The sequence below is a fragment of the Tympanuchus pallidicinctus genome, unplaced genomic scaffold, assembly GCF_026119805.1.
Source record: "Tympanuchus pallidicinctus isolate F22 unplaced genomic scaffold, pur_lepc_1.0 scaffold17, whole genome shotgun sequence".
In the NCBI taxonomy this organism is placed as follows: domain Eukaryota; kingdom Metazoa; phylum Chordata; class Aves; order Galliformes; family Phasianidae; genus Tympanuchus; species Tympanuchus pallidicinctus.
The window spans coordinates 12984840-13011843 of NW_026294690.1; the positions used below are offsets into that span (position 1 = coordinate 12984840).

General features: G+C 46.2%; 1 protein-coding gene across 7 annotated transcripts in view; it reads right to left on the reverse strand.

Annotated features, from left to right (window-relative positions):
• Positions 1-27004, reverse strand: part of CADPS (calcium dependent secretion activator) — a 174355-nt gene that overhangs the window by 106560 nt on the left and 40791 nt on the right. For all 7 annotated transcript variants that reach the window (XM_052678451.1, XM_052678448.1, XM_052678447.1 and 4 more), the window contains exons 4-6: positions 12344-12424; positions 8822-9058; positions 7033-7154 (exon numbers count right to left, since the gene is read on the reverse strand). In XM_052678451.1, the coding sequence (XP_052534411.1) occupies positions 7033-7154; positions 8822-9058; positions 12344-12424 (440 nt within the window). The remainder of the gene's footprint in view (positions 1-7032; positions 7155-8821; positions 9059-12343; positions 12425-27004) is intronic.

The window sequence follows — 27004 nt, forward strand, 5'->3', positions numbered from 1 at the left end:
GCAGGTGGCAGAGAAGTCACTGCCCTAGTAAGGCACACAGGCTGTGGCTGCCTTCCTGCTGCACACAGGGCACTGACACCTGCCCTGATGGGCAACTCAATGGCTTTCTGAGATTCCTTGCTTTCCTGGGACATCCTGACTCCTTCCCACAGAGGGTGCATCACTCAAGTGCCAAAAAAAATATAAATTATCATCAAAAATTCTTCTGCTTATGGAAAGTGTGCTTATTTACCCAAAAACACCACTGCAGATAGCACTAAATGTGTTATGGAAAAGGTGAGCAGACAAGGATGGATCAGCTCCTACCACAGCCAGGGATTTCTCCAAACCTCCAGCCATCATGTTTTCATGTTTTCCCACCGCTCTGAGACACCATCTCAGTGTCACATGGACCCTATCCTGCTGAGCACCCTGCAACCAGCACACAAGGCAGCTGCTGAAAGAAGGGATGTGAGATGGATTACATCACATAATAGCTATTCACGGCCACGAGATGGCATTCCTGCCCCAGTGATGTCCCTCTGACATGCCTGTACCCAGCACGGCGGCACCCAGTGCACACAGGAGCACACACCCAGGCTCTGCTTTTTACTGCAGGAGTGGGTCTGGTTTGGAGGAGAATTTATGGCAAGGCCACAGCCTTCAGAGCCTTTATGGAAGAAATAAGCACCCTGATTACTTGGTATGATTTAAATGATGACTGCTTTTAAAATGCCCTGTGCTCCTGCTTAATACTATGATTTTACAATTAGAGGCAAACAGCTCAGCAGGAGGACATAGAAATGTAAGCCCAACTACCTTTTATTGGGAGGTCTAAACTGAAAGAATAATTGCTTTTACAAGGGCTGCCTACCCCGCGTGCTTGACAATACTTTATCAGTGTGCCTGCTATGGATAGGGAAGGAATCAAAGATTCATTCATGAAATCAGTCTGCATGCATTTACTACCTGTTGTTGTTAGCACTTCTGGCATAAGCTCACTTCAATACCATGCTTGTTCTCACTGCTATGCTATGCAGGAGCTGAGCAAAGACTTCTGCTGCTGAATCAGTGCAAAGATGTCCCACTGAGCAGGCCACAAAGCCACATGTTTTATACAAACAACTATTTAACTCAGATATGGTTAATCGTTTCTATTAAATGCTACCACCCTGAAAGGAATCCAAACTAAGGAAAACTCAGGTATGGAAAAGGAAAGAGAAGCCCTCCCTCTGAAAACACAGATTACTGGCACATAGCCGAGACTCTCCCTTATAAAGTTAAGAAGAGGAAAGAAGCAAACTAGCTCCTGGATGTAAACCAAGCCAAAAACTGTACAAGGTCTTTGCCCATGCAGTGCCAACAGTACACAGCTCCCTTTGTGCTGCTCAATAGGAGATCTCAGCACGTTCACAAAGGAAACAGGTCTCCACCTTCATCTTCATAAAAGACAGCCAACATGTTGACAAATGACAGTCAAGGCTGGCCATTCCATTAAACCATTCCTTCATCCAGAGCTCTGTCCAGGCAGGAGTGAGCAGAGTAGCACTTCTTTAAAGCTGTTCTTTAAACCATGCTCTGTATCTTCCTACAATGCTGTATCCTTCATTAAATAATAACGTGCTCTACTTGTACACAGCACTTGATAAATAAACCAACAACTTGGCACTTTTCATGTCTGATCCCCTGCCTTGCACTCGGCAGGTGACGTGCAGAACTTGGATGAAGGCATGGCTTGTTTTTTTTTTTTATACACCAATCATGGTTATTAAATAAGAAGACTGAACGTAGCCCAGGACTTTTGTTATTCAGCTCTCTTCTTAATTTAGCAAATATTTTAGCACACTGGATCCTAGGCTCATTTCCATGTCCTTTTGGTCTTAGCTAGCCCATCTTAACATTGGTTGCATGCATGGGAGTGATGCAGCAGACGGGTGTAGATGAAAATTGCCTTGGGCATCATCACACCTTCTGGACTACTTAAATTTGAATGTATGTGCTATCACAGGAATACATAATTCCCAAATGCATAGGAACACTCAAGAATGTAGACAGCTGGCTAGAAAACAGAGTGAAAGAAAGGTGCATGAGCTCAGCCCTTACTAGACATCAAAAAATCCATGCAAGAGCAATGCCACATACGCTCCAAAGGTCAGAAAAAACACAGCCAGAGCTTGCATTTACTTGGTATCACAGGCAAGTCTACAGGAACAACTACAAGAGCCAAGTCTATTGAAACAAGATTTCATTACTCGTCAACGCCGCTTGTAGTGTAACAGTTATCAACAGTACTGCTGAGCAGTAGGTCCACACACGAGTTCACTTTGCAGGTAACAGTCACAGAAGAGAGACGTTCTACAGGCACAATGCCTGGTGTGAATGACTTTCCTTTGCTACCCCAAAATAAACAACAGCAAAAAAATGACCAAGACCAACACTGCTCAGAGCCTCACCCTTGGGGTCAGCTTGGTATCCCAGAGGTGTTGGCGTCTCACATTAGCTGTACCCAGGGCTCCATCTCCTGCTCTTATACAATCACAAGGCTCCTGCAGGTTTTCTGAGGAAAAAGAGCTCTAAACATCTGCACAGCTGTGAATCAAAACCATGCAAGAGGAAACGGAAGCCAATCAGTCTGGGTAATTACGGCAGCTTATCGTTATGCTGAAGCAAATCCGAAGAGGGGGAGAAAAAAAAAAAAAGCCTCCTCCTAAAATTTCCTATTTGCTTTTTATCATGAACTGCACCCATCAGAAAGGTACCACAGGCACCCACTGTACCCACCAGCTGTGCTGGGGATACACAATGGGAACTAGGGGCTATGCTGCTTCTGCTCATGTTAGTATAAACCCCTTTATAAGTTTCATGGAGTTAAATTTGTACTACAGTACAGTATGCAGTATTTATTTGTAATTCATAAATGTGAGATCATCTCCAAAGGACCTTTGCTGTTCTACCCTGGGGAACGCTCGCAGCATCTCCCAGCTAGCTGTGCCAACAAAACACTGAGCGCAACAAAATGCTCTTAGCACGCTCCTACTCCATGCAAAGCCACTGAGCATCACTTCAAACTGCAGTGTCTGAGGCAGGGTTTTCCCAAATGATAAGAGCAGACTTTCCCCTGCTGCAAAGAGAGGGGACACCCCTGCCCTGCAGCTGCCCCTCCTGCAGGATTTTGCAATTTGCTGCCCACCTCCCAGAAGGAGACCCTCACAGGGCACTGTGGGAGGACGTGGTGCAGCTCCTGTTGGGCTCACAGCATCATGCTGCACACCGATCCAAAGCTAAGACACTCATCAGATAAGAAGCTTGCAGAGAGGGTTTGGTGCGAGAACCCAAGCATGGGCAGCCTGTCAGGGCAGAGCTAAACAACACACCCATCTGAGCACCCTGAAAGTCAATCAGGAAGCAGAATCGGGAGCAACGACAAGGATCAAGCGGGGCATTTGTCTCCTGGCACAACGTCTAAGGGAATGGAAGGGGGCAGAGACACAGAAATTTAAAAGTTTACGAAAGACATTGCTCAAATGAGAGTGAGCTTCTGGAGGGAGACAAGACTCAAGCCCTTGACTGTAATGAGCAACATAAGACCTGACGTGGTTTGAGGTGAGAGTACAGTGTCTTCACTCCAGTACTACCCCATGCACATTCTCCCCTAATCAGGTGCTTACTGCTTTTAACCCAGATAGCTCATTTGAGCTCAGTGCAGGTACAAGTGATTTTCACTACTGTATACATGGGGAGAATGAGACTCATTTCCATGCTAAAGTATCTCCAGGTGGATATACAGCATTTATTTACGAGGCATGAAGGACCTTGTTGTTAAGGTCTCCTTCCTTTCTTTTGTTCTGCTCACATACAGGAATTGTGGTGTTATGAAGAGGTGAATCACTGGTACAGCCCATGAGCACTGCTACACGCATAGGTCAACATTCCAATATATCCCACAGCCTTTTTGCAGACTGTAGGACAGAGGTGCTGTCACTGGACCTTTTGTGCTGCTTCCGGACTCACTGGCCACCTTGTTCTCCAGCCATGCAAACAACCACATCAGAAAAGCAGCTCCTGGCAGGGCATTGCTGGAGATGTGCAGCAGCCACCTCACCCTCCGAGTTTTGCAGAGAGCAGATATCAAGACAACTGGCAGGGAAATAAAACCCTCTAGGGCCTGCAAGAATATTGTTCCAATGCAAAAAGCAATAAAATCCTGCCTGGACTGGGATTTGGGATATTATGTAGAGGCATTTGTGGGTTAGGGCACAACACAAAAGCTTTTTCTTACACAACTTATTAAAAGCACTACTAATAATACACTGCAAGCCTGATCTGAAATAACCCTTGCTATTTCAGGTCTGCCTTTCTCTAGAACTGTGCCATCCTCAGTACTCATGCTGAGACAGATAATCCTTACATGAGGGGATTGTGCTTCAAGTGTCAGGAATCCAACATGGAGCCTAAGAAGAAAAAAGGACAAGTATTTACTGCCATCCTGAGAGGCAAATCCCTTGTACACAATCAAGCTGACTGTTTGGTACACCCCACTGCTCACCCTGCCCCTTCTAGGCTCCACTAACAGGATTCAGGCTCCAGAGTCACTAAGATGAACATCTGATTCTCAAAAACGGCTCGCAGTTGAAAGAATCACAATTTAATCTGAGAGAATACCACACCTTTTCAGAACTCTTTTCAGTGTTAATCTGCCCACAGATACTTAAGCTGCATTCCTATTTTTTGAGCCTCTGAGATACAGATGACTTGGGATGTGCAGGGGTAAACTCCCCTACTTCAATACTCACACTTTTGTAGCAGTGATGCTCAATATCCGCCAAACTTACCCCACGCACCCAGGCCATGCAGCACCCAATGCAAAAACACACAAAAACTTCAGGTCTGGGGAACATGATGGGGCTCCATGGGGTAGCTCAGCATGCCTTGCCTGATCTAGTTTCTTCACCAATGAGTGTTTTTCTTATGACAAAACGTACATGAACAGATGTGGTGCGAATGACCTCAGTGAAAGTGATGCTGGCATCCAAGGGACATTTCAGAAGTCTGTTTTGGCTCAGCACAGATCTTTTGTCTGCAACACAGCAGACAAAACACACCAAGGACTTTTCTGAGCAGTTCCTATGATTGTGTGCATCACCGGAATACCTGAGGGCATTCCAGTCATGTATTAAGCAAAATGACAAACACGTCACATCTGGTTCATTCTCTCTTTTCTTCTTGTCTAAAGAGGAGAAGGTAAGTACAGTAAACTGCTTTCACTCAGCTTCTGTGTCCCCTGCATGAGGAAGCAAGGTGAACAATGTACTTCTAACACACAGGAGGAAAAAGGCAACGTTTTCTGTGATGGTCTCAGGTTTCTGTGGAATGTTACTGTAGAGTCTTGGCTTGGGTGTCTTTTGGTTTTGGATGTAAATCCCAGGACCCTCAACAAATGGAACTGCCAAGCGCTTGGGCTTTTTCATATATATTTGCCCAAGTGATGGAGCAACGCATAATACTTCAAACCTGACTTGCACCTCTGTAGGAAGTCAGCACAGAGATGAGGGTGATGGACTTACATAACCTGTACCAGGCCATAGCATTCAGTGTTGGCTGCATGTTCCTGAGGGCTGATGGCTTTCTGCCCAGACACTGTACATTTCATTACGATAAAAAGACCCATTCAATTAAAGAGCTCACTCCTGCATCCCTTATTTCCAAAACAACACTTGTATAAATGCTGACAGCAAGAAGGCTTGTATAAGGAAGGACAGATTCTTAGAGCAACAGTGGAATGAAAAGACTGAGATAAGAAAGTACATGTAAACCAGCAAGTCTGCTATTTAATATGGGGAACAGTAATTTCCTCCAAATAGAAGGAAGCAACAAGAAAACCTAAAATAGTGACAAATGCAGGTTCGTATGGAGATTTTCTTCCACATACAGCTCTCCTACTTCCTTCTCTGAAGCAGATTTTAATGCGTTTCGAAAAGTAAGCTAGGCTGCAGTACTTCCCCTGATTGGGAATATTGTGTTTAAATCACTTACTGCAGATCCCTATTCTTCCGGTACAGCGCAGGGTCCAAAGCATCAGCATTTTCTGTGCCTCTGTGGGAGGATGGCAGCTGATGGAAGACGTTAGCTGACACCTCCATGAGAGCACCTCCCTTGAACCATCTGCCTGCACTGCTCATGCATTTGCATGTGATGCAACTGCACGGTTTCAGTTGGCTCCAAGCTTCCTTCCTTCCATGAGCTTTGAAAGCTCCTAGTGAAATGTCACTGGAGATTGGTCCATCATAGGAAATAGGGTATGGGATCAGAGAGAGAACATCCCAACAGCAGCCTCTCCTGCACCACCTAGCATCTCTGGAAGAGCTTTATTTCAACTTACAAATTATATGAGGACGTGCACTCAAAATGTCATTAAAGAGTGAAATCTCTGGTAAACAAGAGGAAAACAGTCTCAAAGCCACATGAACTGTGTTTCAAGTCACGAATATAACAGATCAGAAAGGAAATAAACCATTCATCATTTTCTTCTTTCAAATTAACAATGATTAATTACTACTTGCAGACTAATACAAAATCTGGAGGAAACAGGAAAAGCAAAGTACAGGGCTGAGGTGGGAGTTGTAGGGTTTGGGCCAAAGAGGACAGAAAAAAGCTCTGCCCTTGAACTTAACCTCGGCACCATGGCCTCAGACACAACTTTAACCAAGCGAGTCGAAGCCCTCCCCTACTCTTCTGTTCCACCTCCAGCTGTGGCTGATGTTTCCCTTCCTCACAGGGCCACCAAAACCCAGTAAGCCAGTAAGGATGAGATTACGTACTGATATACCTGATGGCAACAGTTCAGATGGACACTCAGACAAGCACTTATCTAAGCACCTGCTTAACTCCATCCCTACTTAGCAAAGCACTTACGTACAGGCACAAAGTTACATGCTACAGGGAGACATAAGCCTGTTATTAACACTTTTTTTTCCTTCAGTCAGGCAGGGCTTATGTGCCATTCTTAGCAACAGAGCGATGCTCTGCATAAGTGACATGAAAAGCAAGACTCACGTTGGCTTTGATGCTTCAGCCTGGTCAGTCTGCAGTTTCTCACCACCTTCCACTTCCATGGTGCAGTACACGATGCGGTTGGGGGCCAATGACTTCAGACCCTGCACCTCCATGATGACAACCTGCGGGCAAAGGAAGGTGGTGTGAGAGGAGAATCTTCCCTCAGACCTCACTGGCTGCTGATCCCATGGGTCAGGCAGAGCTGGGGTCCTCCCTTGTGCTGCTGGGCAAGTAGGGGCACCAGGGAGACCTGCAAGGAGATTGTCAGGCCTGCCTTGGCTCCTCTCTGATGAGCAAGAGTTCAGTGTGCAGAGCAGCAAACAGATCTGCCACCTCTTGAAGTCACTGCTTCGCTCAGCTGCTGCTTCCCACTGGAAGGGTTCAGCTGGAGCAAAGCATTTTTGACATCCCACTGTAAGGATGAGTCTTTTCACAGCTATACACGTTACACAGGCTTTTCCAACAGAGAGGTCCAAGGCTTTGTGATAGTTCTCTGCTCCTCTGTACAGTAGCACTCAGAAGTCAGGCTTTATTTGATGCTGCCACTGAAGGCATTGTCTCTGGGTTCACAGCCCTATTTTAAGAAAGACTGAACTGAATATTATAAAGATGGTTTCAGCCCTCTAACGAGTTAAACTCTGAGACTTGACAACCAGCACTGTACATTTTGCACTGGCACAGTGTATTGAGCAATAGACTCCGCAGGGAGAGAAATAGAAAACTACACAAAACCAGGATTTTCTTATTTTTCTGCATCCTACATTTTTGACCCCATCCTGGTGCTTGTTTTGACAACGTAACACAAAACCATTGACAATCAACATCTCTGTAACGGTGCTCTGAGATGCTGATAATTCCATGGAGTAAATGCCTCGCCTAGACCACAGATATGTTTGCACAGAACAATTAACTCAGCTGAAAACAGCACTATAGCAGCACTTCTTTCAGGACAGAGACAGTCTATTTCAGAGGAAACCATGTGTCCCTGCAGCACTCTGCCACCCGCTGGGCTGTATAGACCTACAGCTCAACCCACAGCAGAAACTCAGAGCTCAACACAGAGCAAATGGCAAGCCAGCAAACCACAGTATTTCCACACAATCTGTTGGGTGCATTCAAACCTCAGCAATTTTTAATGATTTTCCAAAGAGGAAGCAAAGCTTGCAGAGAAATAAAGTGGCACCCCTAACTGGCAATAATTAAACACTGACATTTACAGTGTGTTTCAGTACACTGAGAACTAGAACTGCCAATGAGGAACCCCTGTAGCATTATACAGGCAAGAGTTGTCAGTCTCAGGTTCTGGTTTTGTTCCCTTAGTGCTGCAGAAAACAAACTGCAGTAGCCAGGATACTGTGCACATCTCAGGGGTACTGCAAAACATAGAGACCCAATCAATCCTTGCATTTATTGCAGTGGTTTTAGAAACAATACAGGGAGAGGGGCTTTGGTTGGAGCTACTGCTGTGCAGTCAGAAACAAGCTTTATGAAGTCAGACAAACAGGCAGATTTCTGAGCCAGTAGATAGGCATCAGCAGGAAGTTCTTTTACAGCAGGTTTATCTTTTACAATTTTTTCCAGCAAGATAATCAGAAGCCAGAAAGGACAGTATCTGACTACAGGCAAAGCTTCTGGTAACTCAGAGAGGTTCCTCACGGAGATCAGAAAGTGACTCTCACTGATCTCTCTCCACCTAACTGTTAAGCTTGAACTCTGCAGCAGTTGGCTGCTGAAATTTCTGTTCCACCACTTTTGCAGGCTGCCTGCTGGAACACAGTGTGAAGCTCACCTCCAGGGAGAACGACAACACGACGTCTGACTTGGACAGCTGGTTCTCATTTTCTTCTCCCATGTCAATTATCGAGGTGTTGTGACTACGCTTCAGCTTCTGTAGCTTGAACTCGGAGCCTCCTTTAGACACAGGCATGCTCTCTAAGTTGGCCATCAGGAGATTGACAGAGGACTTCAGCTCCTCGATGTACATGTTTTCCATTTCTTTGGACACAAACTTGGGAAACTTGCGCTCCTTGGATTCAAAAACAAAAACAACAGAATGAATCGTGGTGACAATCAGCACAGGGAGAATCCCTCGGGAGCATCTGCAGAGAGGGGGGAACGCCCACCAACCAGATGACAAATTACAGCTTCCCCCTGTGTAATGCAGAACCATTATCATTAGCTTCCCATAGAATTACTACTTGGTCCTTATCCAACTTTGCTGTTTCTTGCATGCACTTGCACTTCATTTGTTTCCTGTCTGCAAATGGCTTCCTTGTTATGTATTAATTCCCAATTTCAGAAACAACAGGTCAGTTCCCTGCTGAACTTTGCGACTGACAGCAATTTACTAACGAGTCAAAGCATGCAGACATTTCAGGACTTTTTTTTTCCCCAATCTTTCAGATGTGTCAGCTGAAAAAACACTACTGAGCCTAAGCTGTGAGAGGAGCCCAGGGAGGCGAAACAGCAATATGTGGGCAGGACTGCTTGGACCCAACTGCAGAAAGGGTAGAACACCCTCTTCACTACTTGTCAGGGCCAGTGCCTCCTTCCAAGATAACCCTGATGCTAGCAGTTCTCTGCCTGTGGATCCTGGAGACTTCACTGGGAGATCCTCTCATGCTGCCTGCTTATTAACAAGACCATGAGAACCAACGCGACATGTGAGGAAAATGTGATGTTCTCCAGCTCCAGCTCTCTGCTTTGAATTGCTGCCTGTGCCCCAGCTCTCTTGGGCTCCTGGTCTATGCCCTACACCCTCACATATGTCTGCCTACTCCCTGAATGTGCTCAGGCTTTGAACATCTCACAGCAAGACTGTATGAGGTGTACGACAGCAAAGCAGCATCTGCAGCCAGAGAACTTGAGACTGACATGCAAAGCATCTTCTCAGTTGCAATTCATAGCAAAATAAAAAGCAGTTTGTAAAATGTACGCTAAAAAAGAAAACAAGGTCACGTTCATTCTACAAGACTGTTATAAGGCTGCTGGAAAAATACTCTACTGCACTCAGTAGCGTACCCACTGCAAGCACAGCTCATGGCTGCATTTACTCCATAGAGTCTTCTGTTTCAAGTCTCAATCTTGGGAAGCAATTCTCTCAAGTAAATTAGAGCTGGTGTAAGATAAATTACCTAATCAGTCTGTGTTACTGAATAGGCATTATGAAAGTTGCAAGCCACCTCTAGAGAAAGAAAAAAACCACAACTGTTTCAGATGTTGAGAACTACTGCTGAAGCAACGATGCTCAAACATGATTGCTTTTTTCACCCTGCTGCTGCCACTCTCTCCAGGGATTCAACTTTGGCGCTGTCCCCAAAAACCTCTTCACAAACACAGCAAGGCCTGAGACAGTTCACTGTGTGTCACCAGCAGCTTCTTATAATGAGGCTAAAAGCAGGTAGCTTGAAGTGATGCGTAGCAGTTTCATTGGGATTGGGTGTAATGATGGAAATGCAGAGATGTAGCTACAGTCCTAAGGTACCCAGCATGGTCCTGCAGCACCGGGATATGATTGCTTTTAGAATCCTCTGCCTTTGTTGCCTCTTACCTATAAATGTCCTCCTAATGAGGAGTTAACTTGCCTTTAGCACGGTGTTGGTTCAATGAGCACTGCAAGTCTCCCTGTGCAGCAAAACTGTGTTAAAAGCTGCAAATTGGAGATAAAATTGGAAACACTGCCCTCTCACAGAATTGAATAGTGAGCCTACTCTGTGCTACAGGAAAAGCAGTCCTGCCCAGAAAGGAGGATACAGAGAAGGACTCAAAAGGTCATTTGGATGCCTCCAAAAGGCAGCATTCATGGGTCTGAAAGAACAAGGATTCCTGCAGACAGGTGCTGGTGGGATCTGACATTCTGGAGAGAAGGCCTCCAGCAGCCGTGTGAACGAGATTAAATATCAATGACTGCCAAACAGGTAAGTCATGTTTACTACTAACCTCCCTCCAAGCTGCACTGCTGTGTTTGAAGGTTGAATTCTGCACTGGGAAATGTCAGCCTGTGTTTAGGACCTTGGTGTGACTGTTTCTCACAGGTCCAGCAGTAGCACAGTTTGTTTGCAGTATCCTTGGGGGTGAGTGGAAAAGGCAAATCGTTGTTTGCAACAATAACTCGTGAAGCTGCAGCCTCTGCTGGCTGCTGCTGAACTATGCACATGCCATAAAGATAAAACAAAGCAACAAAATCAGACTATCTCAAACTCGTACCCAGAGCCTGGCTACCCATCTCAGAGCAGCAGTGCACTGCACAGGGGGGTACATCTCACTGCAAAGAAAAAATATTGTCCTGAAAATAAAATGGCAGAAGGCCAAGTGCTGAACAAAGGAAAGCAGCTGCAGTCAGTTTGCTTCTGGTGTTACCTTTCTCATAAAAGCCTCAGCACTTGGACACAGCTTCTTGTGCACACAGGGAGGGATGTGGGTCCCCAGACTGAGCTAAGTCTCTCTGATTACACCTTTTTGTTTTCCATATGGTAACAGTTCCCAGATCATCCAGAAGCCAGATAGATCATTCCCAATGTCTTCAGCTCCATTAGGGTTTTATCTATAGCTCAGAGCATCTGATCGGAAGCAAGGATAAAATCTTGGCTGTGCTGATGTCAACAGGGCCCAGAATTTCTCTCCACAAGTGGTCAACCAGAGGCCAAATAAATGTGCACTGAGAGAGGTGTGATTTGTTCCTAGGGAGACGTCTCCTTACAGAAGGGTCCCTGGGGCACTTTGCTGGGTGTGTTGTTACAAAAACTGTCTTGAACTCCCACGTCTGCTGCTCTGGATGACAATGATGCCCACAGGGGTGCAATGCTAGCCTGCCTGTCCTCATGCCAAGTGTGAACATGTTTGAGACAGCAAATGTGCAGTACCCTTACGGAGGCAGAATGTACCTGCAGGCAGGGAACTGTGGCTCCCAGCAGCCCAGTGTACTGCAGAAACTCTTTAGGGCAATTCTGGCTTCCCGTTACATGCTATATATTACCAGCCAGCAAGGAAATTTGAAGAAGAGGGTTCAGATGTATACGTGCATATCTAGCTGCAGCAGTTCAAGACATTTTCTTTCCCAATTCTGAGGACTTGTGAATACACCCGAATATTCTGAAAGCACCTAAACTATCGCAGCTCATTAGGGACATTCCAGGAAAATCACATTGTAACAGCAACTGCAATAGTTCCTTTCTTCATAGGTGAAGAACTGCTCATTTTTTACTGTCTTTACTGGGAGGAGAAATCTGCGAGGGAAGTGCAAGACCTGGGAAGAGTAACAAACTACTTATATACTTGTCAGTGCAGAAGATTTGTAAAATTTCTTTTTTACCTTGGCAATTTGCTCTGCCATTTGAAGACGTCCATCCAACTCACGTCTGATCTGTGCTGCTTGCTCATCTGGGTTGTCCAGCTACATAAAACCAAACAAAAATATTAAGGTTAAAAGTCAACCAATGCAGAACCTTCAGAAGCCTTCCAGTTTTTCAGGCTGATCACTCAAAGTCTGCGTGCCACGTTCACAGGGTCCCAAGAGGGACAAGAGCAGAGGAATGTGCTAGCCCTGTTTTAGATGCTTGCACGGCCTCTGCATACAAGGCCCAGTCACCAACCAAACACTCTCCTGCTCCTGCTTGGCACCCAGAAAAAGACTGCAGCCTTCAGCAAAGAGCTTCTCCACAACATTTCCCACAGCCCTGTAGTTCAGCGTTTGGCACCTGCTTGGCCCCCAAACATCTTCTGAAGATAGAAAGTTGTTCCTGCCGATTAAGGAAGCAACTACAGTGCACGAGCAAGACACAGGTGTCTGCAGCGAGCAGTTTTCCATTGGCAGGACTCAGAGGTAGGTATGTTATTTTTAGTGGGAATACAAAGTATAGATCGCACAACAAAAAAGCACAAAATCAAATTCAGACACCAAAGAAGTCAAAAGTCGCAGTAATGACGCAGCAACCTTATAGCACCTTTCCACTCCAACCACTCTTCAGACCCTTCCAGAGTCATTTCGGCCTCAGTACAAAGCTAGAAACATGCTGTGATGGCTGGCAGTGGGGCTGCTCCACCCATAAGTGCAAAACCAAGCTCAGCCTGGTGCTAAACCTCACCATTTTGGTTCATTTCTTGTAAATGTGACTCCACAGAGGATGGCTGGCTCTCCCATCCAAGCGCCCTCTTCTGGCTATTCTGGAGGAAAGGGGCAACTCAAGAATCCAAGGTTAGCACCCATAAATCACTTTCTGAAAGCCCATCTTCGCCCCTTTTTGAAATACTGCCTATAGACAGCGACCTCCCAACCTGTGTCTTAACCAGCCAGGGTTCAAGGGCTGATCCTTTTGGCCACCAGCAAACAGCACTGCCACCAGCTGCTGTACGTTAGCTCTGCTGTGACAGCCATGCATAAATGAGGTTTAAATGCTGGTCTGGGGTTGCTCTCACCACCTCCCTGTGTTTTATCCTCCTCCGGAGACAAACTGCTTTACAGAGCAGAGCAAGGCTGGTGCAGTGCAGTCTGGAAAGCTACAGCCGTGGCAACGACAAAAGTTTCAGTTCTCAGGCTGATGAGTTACGAGCAATTCTGTTAGAGCTTCCCAAGTGTGCAGAAATATCTTGCTTTCCCCCAATCCAGCATCTGCCCATGTAACCTGTGTCCTCTTGCAAGACATGCTCACTCCCATGTGGAGCAGTGTGCATGCAGGAGGACAGCTGCAAATTGCTTCAGTGCAGATTTTCCAAAGAGATGACGTTCACTGCAGCTGAGATTGAGGGAAAATACATTTTGATCATTTTGAAAGCCTCTGTTACAGCTTTAATTAAAGCAGGAAAATGACACGGTTTAGGACCCTGATCCAAATTCCACTGAAGCTTCAATGATCTCTAGTAGCCACCTCAGTATCACTCACTGCAGCTGTACCAGTACACCTTTCACAACCTGCCACTCTCACCTCCATATTCTAGATCTCCAAACCAAAATGGAGCCATAAAGCACAGCTTCCTCAGTAATTCTACTAAAAAAACCCATCATGTTACTGATGCTCGCACATCAGTGATGTGTTAAGGTGCTCAATTAAAGGGAGGAAATGCACAATTCCAGACTTCCATATCTTTGCAGCTCTAAAAAAGGGGGCATTACTCGAATTCCATCCGAGCTGCAATAATTGAGGCTAATCACACATCCCCCAAAATAGCTCAGACGTCAAATATAGAAACCAAGGATGCTGCTTTGGAGATGCTTTGCAGTATGGTAATGAGCCGGCAAACTGCCTCTGACTTTCTGTACTTTCTTGATTTTGCAGAGGTTTTGCAGTGATGCTACAGGTGTCAAAAATTGTGTCGTGGGGAGATCTGACTGCAGATTACTCCTCTTAGGAGGCAGCAAACTCAGCACTCTGCAGCAGCAGCTGGATGGGCACCGCACTCCTCTCCAGAGCTATGGGCTGCCAAGCTGGTAACCGAGACTTCAAGGAAACAAAGAGTATTTCCAGGCTGTATTTTCAATGACTCTGCAAAACAGCTCCACAGCAAGAACTCATCTGTCGGAAAGTGATGACAAAGAAGCTCAGCAACAGCCCATGACAGCCAACAGAACATCTCCCACTTGTTGTGCAAGGAGCAGGGTGAGGCTGCAATCCCCGTGTGCTCCTGCAGCTCAGTCACTGCTCCTGCTGACATCAAAGCACACCACGTACGTTTTACACAGCCATAACATTCGAGAGGGCTATTAAAAGAGCTGTGCTGGTGCCCATAAAACATACTCTGCTCGTGAAATAAGGTACAGGGCGAATGTAATCCATGCTATCTAAGCGATATCGAACAGCCAAGGAGGGCAATGCAGACCCTAACGTCATTACAATCCGATTTCTTAACTAGAGAATGAGCTAATTATTTCCTGCCGTATGTATGCCCACTTTATATTCAAATACTTGACAGGCAAATACGTAAATGATTTACAGAGTCAAGGAGAAATTGAATTAGTTTCGTTCTGCATTATGACTATGCTATGGGTATGCTATGAATAAAGCAAGGAAATAAATCAGAAGGTTGCCCCAGTCAATTAAATGGGAAAAGTATTATAAATATCAGGATGTATATGATTTGTCAGATGTGCTGGGCTTTTCTTCAGCAGCACACCACAAATAGATGACGTACATAATTTGCAATTCTCAACTGATCATTACCCAACTGCCTGCTGGTAAATTAGATGTTTTCATATGTCTGCCCGCATACAACATTAGTTCTCTCTGCTTGCCCTGCAGAGATTATCAACGTCGGTGTAACAGTTGTTAAAGTAAAACAATAAAAATAAAATAAAATTATGCAGATTTGATTTCGAGTGGAGCCCAAAATCGTCCAGAATCACAGCTTGTCTGTCACTGAATGCATCGTAGGGTGTATGCCTACTTTTAACCACATGGTGACTGTTAACTGCAAGGAAAACATCTTGCAAAAGACCACTTTATAAACTGCTAAATGTGAATAAATTTTAATGAGTGCTAATACGAAAGAAAAGAGGTTGAAGACCTTCATGATGGAGATGTGGCACTCTGGTTCGTGACTTAATGGGCATGGTGGGGATGCATTGGGGCTGGACGTGGTGGTCTCAGAGGTCTTTTCCAACCTTAATGGTCCTATGATTCTATGATGCAACTTGGAGCACGCAACATTTAATTCTGGGCAAAACCAATCACCTGCATGCAGGAGAACCCCATGGCTTCCTCCACTCTGAAACAAATGTGCTGCAGAGCTTTGCCTTGCAGCATCCCAAGGGATGGCAGGTAGTCTCGATGCTCCTTTCAAAGGTGGAGGAGAAGGGAAACAAACCCATCTAACCGAGCCCTAAGATTTGCAGTCAGATGCACAAACTCCTCCCAGTCCATGCTGAAATTGTTTGCTTCCTCTGGGAAACACCTCCCTGCACTACCGGGCTGAGCCCTGTGATTTTTAAAGGCACAGCCCCATCTCACCTCTATTCACCCCAGAAAAAGCCAGGAGCATTCCAGGGCAATAACAGTGTTAATGGAGACTTTACATTCCAGTGGTTTTGGAGCAAAGCGCTACAGATTTAAAGCCCCACTTAAAGCTTCAGTTTATCACCGCTTAAAGCCCAACAATTACGAACGCAGTCCTGGCTCCAAAAGCGATGCTGGGCTGCCCTGCTCCCTCCTTCATCCATCCCTACGCCCGGAGCCATTTCGCTGGGCTCGCCGCAGCGCGTGATGCCGCAGAGGAAAGGCTGAGCCTGGCGGACTGCAGTCTGCCAGCAGCACGACCTAAAGCCACCTAGAGCTGTGCCACCAAGCGTGGATGAGGCTCTGTCCCCACAGACACGCAATTCAAACACAACACCGAATGTTTACAAACATTAGTGGAGCAGACCAACGCACCGTGCTCTCAGCACCGTGAAGCTCCTGCTTTTTAAACTGTCACAGCGAACAGCACCGCTGGAAATAGCTTTGTAGTATGCAACAAGGGTGTGTAAGGACAGGAAGCGACACGACGTGCAGCCATCAGCCTGGCACTGACAGCACGCCCCGCACAGTGACAGGTATTGTCGCCATAATTGTCATCAGCCACAGGAGAGGAGCCAGAAACCATTGGGACCATTTAACAGTGTAATCCCTCCCTGCCAGTCACTGTTAATGCTAACATCCCTTCCCAGCCAGAGGAGCACATGTTACCAAGTCGCAATAAGTGGGGCTTGATGAGGGTGTTCCCCTCCCTCTGAGGAAGGTTTCACTGTGGCTATGAGTGCAGCCATCCCCCTGCACCATACGCTGCTGCAGAGCACAACGCAGTGCTGGAAAACCACATTCTAAATGTGCTGGCAATGCAGAGGCATGGGGATATGCTTTGTGCTGCATGAGGAATAAAGCCACTTTGATTCCTAGGTTCCTGACTCATGCTCTGTTGAACCCCACCCAGCCAAGACAAGGGAAGGTTACCGACACCGAGTAGCCAAACCTACAGCTGATGTCCTCATAAAATAGTGAACTAAAACCAGCTCAGTGGTTGCATTGATTCTCCAACACACTGATTTAATGAAATGCTTCTCCCGTGACAACACGCATCAAACCTCCTGGAACCCCTTTGAACATTGATCTGGCCACTCATCCACCCAAAACGCTGCCAAATCACTGTGTTATGTATTATGGTGCCAAAAGCCACCAAGAGGAAGACCCAGGCCTCTCACCCTTCGGCATGCCAGCAGCTATGTAGCTCAGCAAATGGTAGATTTCAAAGCAAATGTGCTGGAGGTGAAGGTTGAACAAGAACACAACATGGGTGACAATGTTGCAGCTCTGATGTAGAGCTTTAGGAGAGATCTTTGTCTAGGAAAGGGAGGTTTCACTTTGTAATGCACAATGAGAGAAAATGCTGAAAAATTCATAAGTCCCCTTCAGTTAATAATTAATCAATCAGTCAAGGCTCACTAATATCTGAGGTGTCTGGCACCATGGAGTACTCCAACTGAAGAACACATGGCCCTAAAGTGGTTTATTGGCCACTGCTCTGGCAGATACAGTGACATGAACCAGGACAAACCCCACGTGCAACACAGTCATAACTGACCTGTAGCATCCTTTCCCAAGAAGAATTCCAATAATTAAAGAAATATTCTTTCCCATAAGGATCATCAAGCTCTCAGCTCAGCTGATACCTCAACTAGACTGCAGAAAGGGCTGCAGGCTCCCTCCCCACATGCAGGTGGGATGCCGTGCTCTTTTTCAATCAAGAGTGTGATGGATGTTAAACTGTCTCATAGCTTACGTCAATAATACTCTGGGCAATGTGCTAATCCTTTGTGCAGCAAATTGCAACCCAAAGCCTGCCAGCTGCCTTGGGATTTGAAATGAGAGAGGGAAAGAGAGCAAGGACAGCGTCCCAGGTATTGCCCACCTCTTGGGTCAGCTTAGAATGGGCTGGGCATAACACAGCCAGAATGCGGATCTGAGCACATCTTCCTTCCTTTCCAACTCATGATGGGGCTGGGGGTTGCTACAGGACTGTGTCCTATTTAGAAGGGCTCTGCAATGGCTGCGTCTTGTTCTGTCCGACTCACTGCATGCTTTTACTGTTGAGAGGGTCACCTGATGCACACAGGCAATCCCTTCTTTCAGGGACTGCAGCCAAAAAATGGATTGTCAAAAAGCAGCTGATCCTCATTTACCCACTCCAGGCCCATGGATTAAAATGAAAGGGGAGATTTTTGTGATGGGGCCTCTCTGAAACCCTCTGGATTCAACAGTCTAACAACAAAGGGAATGCCTGCAGCTTGCTCCAGAAGGATCTCCAGAAGGGTGCTGAGGCAGTAGCTTTGCTCCAAACCCTAATTGACACACTGGGTCAGCTCCACAGATGTCAAAAGATCTCTAACCAAAATGAAAGATATCTGAGTGCTGTGCCTTGCTCCTCCAGGAGAAGGATGTCCCTGAAACCATCTTCCCTTGCAGCAAAACCCTTCCCTGAAACCAGGGGCAAAGTTGCAAGGAATGTGTGATGAGGGGATTCTCCTCAAATTGGCCCTTGTAACCCTGCCTGTTAGCAGGGACAGAAGAATACATAAATAGCTGTCGCCAAAGGGAGAGGCTTTATAAGACAGCACCAGCCTTCTGCAAGCTGTTTTAAGACTGATGTGATTAAACATCAGTACACCCCTGCACCGCTGTGCAACAGTGATGCTCAAGGCTACCTCTCCTCTGACCAGTCAGACTTCCTAAAATCAGTTCTTTAGCCCAAAAGAAGTGCTAAATATTTCTAGTACAGTGTAAACTTCCATCAATCCAACTAATCACAATCTGCATCTATTACTTTGCCAACATTTGTTCCTAGGGCACAATATTTGTGATCAGAAAAAGTAGTAGAAACAAGATTTCAAGGAGAAAAGCTTCCGAGTTTCCAGCTGAAATCAACTTTCAAAAACTTTGGAAAAAGTCAAAAGAAATCCATCAACCCAGTGAAAAATTCCAATAACTCATCAGATATTTGAGAACGGGAGAGGTTTAACACTGGTTTAATTCTTGGCCAGGTTGTTTGGCAGTGAAACTGCCACGTGCTCAGATGGCTTTACGCTGGGCAAAGGCTGGTCAATGGAGGGTTTTTCTGTTGTTTGTAAATGTTACAGAATTCATTAAGCAAACCACCACGCAAGGTGACAAACTCCTTGCCCTTGCTGGAGCAGAGCCCTGCACCACTTGGCTCTTACACACACAAAACCTGACCTTCTGCAGGATGCCCATCGTTTCCAAATTCCTGGCCATTTGCTAAGCAGCTGCAGATCAGTGCCTGCTCCCTTTATCCCAGCAAGCTCCTGTGTTACTCAGTGAACCACCGCTGCTGTAAGGAAGCAAAGGATCCTGAGGGGAATTGATTTGAAACAGCACAAAGGACTTGCACCATTTGGTTAGGGCTGGTGCTTTCCCCTCTAAGAGAAATCTCATTTCACAGCTCATAAGCTTTGGGGCTGTGCTAGAAATGCAAGTGAAAATATTCACTAGGATATAACAGCAGCCCCTCTCTGCTGAGTGCTGACTTCAATAGCAGAGCCATAAATTCTGCAGCTGGCTGGGCTTTTGCACATCATGTAAGCACACAACAGCCAGGCCCAAGCCCTCCATCTAAATGCTGCCTTGTTGAGAAATGCTTACCCCATCAGCTGAGCAGGTTTCCAACATGTTTTGGAGGAGCACAGCATTTCTGCAAGCACATACATGGAGAAGTGTAGAGGTTTCTCATGCCCTCCTTCGTGCTGGTGGCTTCATAAGCAGAGGTGTCAGCCAGACTCCCTGCATGGAAGGGCTTTGAAAAGGGAAATTTCCCCCCTCATTCCTCCCTCCAGCTATCTCAGTGTACCAGTACACTTCAGCCCCAGCTTTGCAAGGATGCTCTGTGCTGCAAGGCTGGGAAAGGCTGAGGCAAGCAAACCCAGCGCACAGCTTTCTGGCAGCTTGTGCAGAGATAGCTACAGATTTATGAGTGGTGATAAAACAAAATAAATGAAAAACAGATGCAGAAGAACGGAGAGGGGGAAGAAAAGGCACTGTTTCCCTTTGCAAACGTTTGGCAGGCCATTAAAAAAACCAAAGGGATGGGAAAACACTTCCACTCGAATGGCACTGCCTTCCAATCTGTCTCTAGAGAACTTCTGAACCCCACAAATCCCTCTGCAAGATCATCCATAAGAGGTGTACAACACTGAAAGGGCTTAAAAACTAAGCTGTCCAGAATCTCTTGACCTCTGAGCATGCCTTAATACTCACTGCTTATGTATTGCGTAAGGATGCTTTTAGGCCTGCCTGGGGCACATGCTGAGCTATGGCACCATGAAAGAAATCGGAGCTCCAAATCCGGAATCAGAGCTCATGCAGCCCAAGGTAGATTGCTATGCTTAGTCTACTTGTGTTTCTTTATAGCTTAGCATTTTCAAATCGATTAATATGAAGGAAATAATCTAGATTTCTGACACATGACAATAAACTACTATTCAGTTCTAAATGTTTTGTTATAGCTAGAATTATCTGCAATTAACTCATCCCAAACTATACGGAACAAAGATCTATGTATCCTCAGATCCCAATCCCTTGATTAGAATCGTAATTAATGGTAAATACAATGGTCACATAACTCAAAATGGGCTTCAGCCTCCGCAGTCAAAACAAAGCTGCAGTACACTGTCACTCAGTGGGATTAAGAGTGACACACTAAGGATGCAGGAACACCTCCAGAGGTGTCTGCATAACCTGTAAGGCCAGGTTAAGAATCTTACATAGGAATTCACACCCACCTTAACAGCTTCACCTAATAGGCTAATAAAAAAGTCAGTTCTTTGCCCTAACATGTTGTGCTACGCATTGTAAGATTTCAGAGAAATTTACATCTAAGGGAAATTCCTGTTTTTAAATAGAAGCAATGCTGTTGGCCATGCAACAATCGCTAATTTATCACTGCATTTTGGAAAAGCCACCTCTCTTTAAAATAATTAGCATTCACCTGGTAGCTTCCCTCCAGCTCCACCATGGCACGTGGCCTTGGTTCCCAGTCCACCAGCAAGAGGCTGCGAGATAAGGGAGGGCCAGGGCTGCTCCTGCCTGACAGCACCAACCTTGTGTCTGCCATAATAAAAATATTAACTCCTGCTGCAAATATTATACGAAGTGAGACGCAATTAAGAGATCTGCAATTGAAAATCAGCCACCTAAAAATTCAGCTGTGCAGACAGTGTTAAATATAACTGCAGTTATTGCAAGGTAATTCAAATAGAGATCATAAAGCAGCAACAGCAAATGGCAGTCGATCACATCCCATCGTTAACACCCTTCTCCATGGGGAAAACTATCAGGTGAAGCTTCTGAGCTGCTCTGCAGTGTTGGGGCTGTGGGGCTGGGACAGTGCCATATCTCTGCTGTTCTTCACCACACATCCCAGGTTGGGCCAGCCCAGCTGTGTCACACGCCAAGACACAGCAGTACTGCGGGAGAGGGAGAAGCAACTACATCCTGTGAGTCCTGGAGGGGCTAGGATGATGGGACAGGCCCACAGTCCACAGGACCACCTGCAAAGGGGCCTCCTGCGTGTTACACCCCACACTGCACCTTCTCACATTGCCCTTGTCCTCAGCAGCCAAGGATGTGCTGGCAGGAGATGGCCCTGGGATCTTCTCCTGAGCTATCTGCCACATTCATCATCTTAGAACTTTTGCTCTCCTGACATCTCACGAGCTGAGATGGATCATAGCTTAGCTGGGATTGCAATTCATACAGTAATTTGTTGGCTGTGACTAAGTTTTACAGCGCACTGCCATCCCAAATGACACGTCTTTGCAGACTGAGGGGGCCTTACCAGATCCACTCCTCACCAGAGCGAGCTTCTTGAACAAAAGACGGATTGATTTAGGACAGAACATGAGGTGGGTGATGGGTCAGGTCTCACTGTAACTCTTCCAGGTATCTCATCTGAAAGGAGCTCTCTGACCTCCTGCTTTTCGAGGAAATGCTGCTTACTCTGAGCTACATTCAGCATGGCGTGACCTCCTTCCTTTGAAAATGTTACCAGGGCAGAAGGCTTTTGCTTACAGAGTGAAGGAAAATATATTAGATCCTGACAGTACAGCATTATACTTTCTGCTGCTGTTGAGGTCTCCTGACACTTTCTGAACAGCACTGCATTGCAAAAATCAGGTGAAAATCTCCTCCCTGAACACGTTTCATCTGTATTTCATCCTCCGCCTTCTCCTTTAAACTCCTGTGGAGGGCAACACACTTCACATGCAGGAAGAACAGGTAAGAGGGTGCAGAATATGCAGCTGGAATCCAGATGCAGAGTGCAAATGTGCCTGCTGATCCACGGCGTTCGAGCTGCCCATCTCCAATGGCAGCCGCATCTCCTCTCAGACAGAGACAAATCACCAAGGAAGAGATCAAAGAGAAGAGAAATGCTTGGAGCATTCTCACAGGATTTGGTGTTTTTTGCATTTTGCACTGCAACCATGTCAAAACTGTGCGGCGATAGTCAACCTGTTACTTCAAATGAAGGTATCATTGGATGCTACAGGCTATAAAATTGTGGCAGTGTACACAAACAGAACCTACCATCTCAAATCCCTTTCATCCACTTCTCTCTATTAATCAAGTTGCTTGCTAAAGCAGATTTATGGAAACCAAGGGGCTGCAGACAGTGCCCAGGGCATAGGAATAAATATTGAGTGCGTGCAACCATCCATGGGGTCAGACAGCTCTCCTTGCTGCATCTCCATGCTAAAAAGCAATTCCTTCAGTGTCCTTCTCTCCCTCCAGCTGCAGCTATGGGGAAAAATAACTGCAACACTGTGAGCTGTTGAGAATGGTGCAGTGAGAGAACTCTTGCTGGGCAATGGCACAGCTGGGAGAGGTGCAGGGACATGCCCCATGCTTTGCAGATGCAAAGGAACGAACTGCAGACCATGCCACAGCCCTACGTGGAAACAAAGAGAATAAATGAATCATCCTGCTTGCTGGCTGAGCGAAATCCAAAGATGTCCCCACCCCCTCAAAATGCATTCGTTTTCAGACTGTCTTCCTTACTATATTTTCTGTGATCTAAAAAAAAAATAAAAATATTTCATTCTGTTTCTGAAAAGTTTAGACCTGTCCCCAGTTTTTCTTTTCTAAGCTTGAGAGCGGAGATGAAGCATTTCTGAAACAATTCAACTGATTCCTTGAGTATCTCCGAAGCTCTTAATTCATCTCAGATTTGCATGAGCTGCTACAAACAAGCTGTGCCTGCAGAGATTATTCCTCTCAGCCCTGCCCCCTTGCATCTTAATGTTTAGGGATGTGGGGGCCAGGCTTGGCCACAACTTACAAAAAACTTTGTTGCTGCACACAGCTGGGATGGTCTCCCCAAGACCACCGCTTGCTGGTGTGCCTGTATCTGCTCCTGCTTTCCCTGCTAAGCTGACAAAAGGGGCATGAGTATCCTGTCCTCAAGATGCAGGTGAATGATGAAGGAGATCCAAAAGGGCTGTGGTGCTTTCTGGCTGCAGAGATGGCCCTGGACATGCTGGGGTTACAGGGTGCCCCAGGGCTGGCAAGGAACAACAGCTGCCTATGCTGCAAAGCACCACTGATAACAGAAGTGAGACTGCCTGTTCTGTATTCCACTGGGAAAAAGCAGCAATCCTCTTCCAGCTTCTCTGAAACCACCTCCCACCTGTGACAGATGTGTGCTTCCCATCAGGTGAAGTGAATAGAGTGGGCTGAGAAAGCAGCCTTGCTGGGCCAGATGCTGCCTTGGATGAGATCAATTGAAGAGGGGATGAGACCTAAGTGTGAGAGGGATAAAATGGGCTAAGCAGAAAACCCACCCTACTCTCTTCATGTATTTATTTTTCTTCTCCACCTTAAGCTGTTTGCAGAGCACCTGGCTGTGCCATCACACCTCACCCCACTCACTGCCAGTCTAACACCATCCACAGGCAAACGTGAGCCCGGCACAAAGCAGCTGCTGCTCCCCATGAGCAGTGCTCCTTCGACAGCAGCACTGGGAACATGCTGTGCAGAATCTTGTGGCCAGGGCTGGCAGGGAAAGCACTTCCCATCTGCACCCCAATCATCATGCAGAACTGCTCAGGTGCACACTGCTGGCAGCTCTCTTGCCTGCACAATGACACATGCTAGGAACATGCGTCATCTGGACTAGATTTCATGTCTAGTCCAAAATGTACAACAAATAACTATTTGCACAGCACAAACCTTGTAACTTCTGCTTCTGTGCAGATGGGAATCTGTAACAAGTTTAATCTGGCAAAGCAGTATCCTTTCCTGCATAACGCCCATAAAACAGCCTGTAGTTGCTACATAAAGACTGTATCTTGCAATCAAACTTATCTACAAGAGCTTATCTACTAGAAAAACACATGGTGTGTGCCTTCAGGAGACAGAAACTGCAGCAACCTTTGTTCCTCCAGCACTGCCTGCCCAGGAGCACAGCTGGCACCTCCCTGCCTGCACCCTGAAGGATGTCCCTGTGTGTGTACATGTGTGGTTCCAGACTGCTGTGAACAGATCCCATTGCCTCAAGCCATTTCCCCTGGTAAGCCAAACTTCCTCCCCCTTTCACGTGACTCTTAAACCTTTCCAATACAGTTCTATAGCATGGATCTCATGTTCTGATGCAGAAGTAGAAGTCTTCTTACCACATTAGAGACGGACAACACATCCCCCGTTGTTATCTAGGGTGACCATGCTGAGGGCAGGCCAACTCAGATCTAATAGAGTCTGTCCCTATTGACTTCCAGTTACATCTGGCTTAATGCTGTTTACACCTTTTCCAGCAGGACATCACCTGACCCCATCGTCTCCTCTGCTCACCAGCACTTCCTGCTAGCTGCAGCCTCCACACAGCACTAACCCACACAGAAAGTTTTGTTATTGATGATTCTTATGAACTCTCTGTCTTTGGACAGCAGCAATTTACTTCTGATCCATGTCTGGCATCCAGTAATTTCATGCAACAGTGGAGAGAGCTCCCGTTCTGCTGTGCACACTGGTGCAGCATGAAGCCATGCTGAGGCAGGCTGCCTGCATTCCTGGCCTTGTATCCCACACTGCCCTGACTCTGCTCTGCCTCTGTCACTGCCCCACCACAGCTGAGATGCAGTCTGAGGGATGCAGCTGGATGGTCCTTCCAACCGAAGCCATTCTGTGATTCCCCACACTGCTAACTAGAATGCTACAGCCTCACAGTGGGCCATACTCTGACATGACAAATCCATTAGTTTTGCAGGTATGTTTGGGAGAAAAATAGATACTTGATATTGCTTATGTTTTTAGACCTACGAGGGATGAAACTGCAACTAGCATTATGATAGGAAAGTTTAATGATCCCAATTATCTCTTTGGATGTATCTTTGCCTCTTCTCATCCACACAAATAAAATTTCTACCAGCTGCCAGGCACTCTCAGCTGTTTTGCAATTGCCATAGGTAACTGCAGAACAGATTGACCAGGCAGTGACCCTGAACAACTGCCTATGTTAAGTGGCAATAAAGAAGACCAGGAGTTGCAGGGCTGGCAACAGAGAAGCCCAGGAAGGGCAGGGCTGCGTGCTGGAAATGGGCTCCAGCAGCACCCATGGGAGGGCCCCAAGGCATCCCTCAGCATCCTCCTCTTTTGAGGACCATGCTGTCAGTGGGGACTCCCTAAGGGAAGCTGTTGCACCGGCCTCAAAGAAACCATGCAGGCCTCCTCATAATACTGCAGATGTTAATGAGAGCATGTGCTGCTGTACACTTGCAAGCCATCACCATAATTTATCACAGATCCTTGATAGCACATAACCCATTATTTATAGTGTTTTGCTCTTCACTAATCTAACCTGTGTTATCCCCTCCAGCTTTGTTCACCCCAAGCAGATCCAAAACAAGCTGCTTTCCCTTGACCTGACAGCCACTCTCCTCCACAAAGTTATTTTGGAATCATTTAGGCAGTGGCAGTCACAGCTCTTTCAGCTAATTTACCCTCAATTGCTATTTAACCATCTGAGCACAACCGTTCCCAGCCAAAATCTACTGCGAGGAAGGAAAAGGCCAATTGAAGAGAAAATACACGAGCAGAAAGGTGAATGAAGAACCGAATTGGAAAATGAGGGAAAAGGCTATTTTCTATATTTTTGAGAATTTGGGTATGCACAGAGAGGGAAGAGACTCCAAGCCACGAGGAGACAGCAGGGACAGTGATGAAGGAGCTGCAGTGCTGATAAGCTCCACGTGAAAGAAAAAAAGAAGGCTGAGATTTAAAATGATTTTAGAACAAAATAAAATACTGCAATTGACAAATAATATTCTCATCAGACATAACGGCCTCACCAATTTAATTAATGTGCCAATAATTTCAACATGAGACCGCATCTCGGTTTTGCGGCTATTTTTATGCGTTCTGTTCTCAGCTCTGCACACACGTAAGGCTCCTGGAAGTCAAGCACATGCCTGCAGTTATTTCACCAGAGTTACACAACACCAGCTTGGCAGCTAACCAGCAGAAATATCAGCAGGACAAATGACTGGTGTTAAGAACAAGTAAGAGACCATTTAATTACTCCGCTATTACAATGTTATACTTCAAACCGCCCACAAGACTTTCTCACTGCCTTCTCTGAACTTAGCAAGGTGACTAATGAAGCTACTTAGGCTTAAAAACCTTCCCCAAAAGCCAATGGCTCAGGGTCAGGTGTAGTGCCACGCTGCGAGGTGAGGCTCACTTCCTTGCAGTAACTCAATGGCAAACGCCCACAGTACCCAGATCTACAGCATCCATGGCATGGGCAAAGCACACAGGTCCTCCAAGTCCAACCTATTGCTGGCTGCTTAACCTCTAGAGCTGCATGCATTTCTCTCACCTTTTAACTCTCCCCATGCTGTGTGAACTTTGGCTCGATACTGCCTTTAATATCAAAATACTTTTTGGAAAGGAAGGTTGCTATGCCATCATTCCCTCTCTGAAACAAGGGGATGTGACTGCTTTGT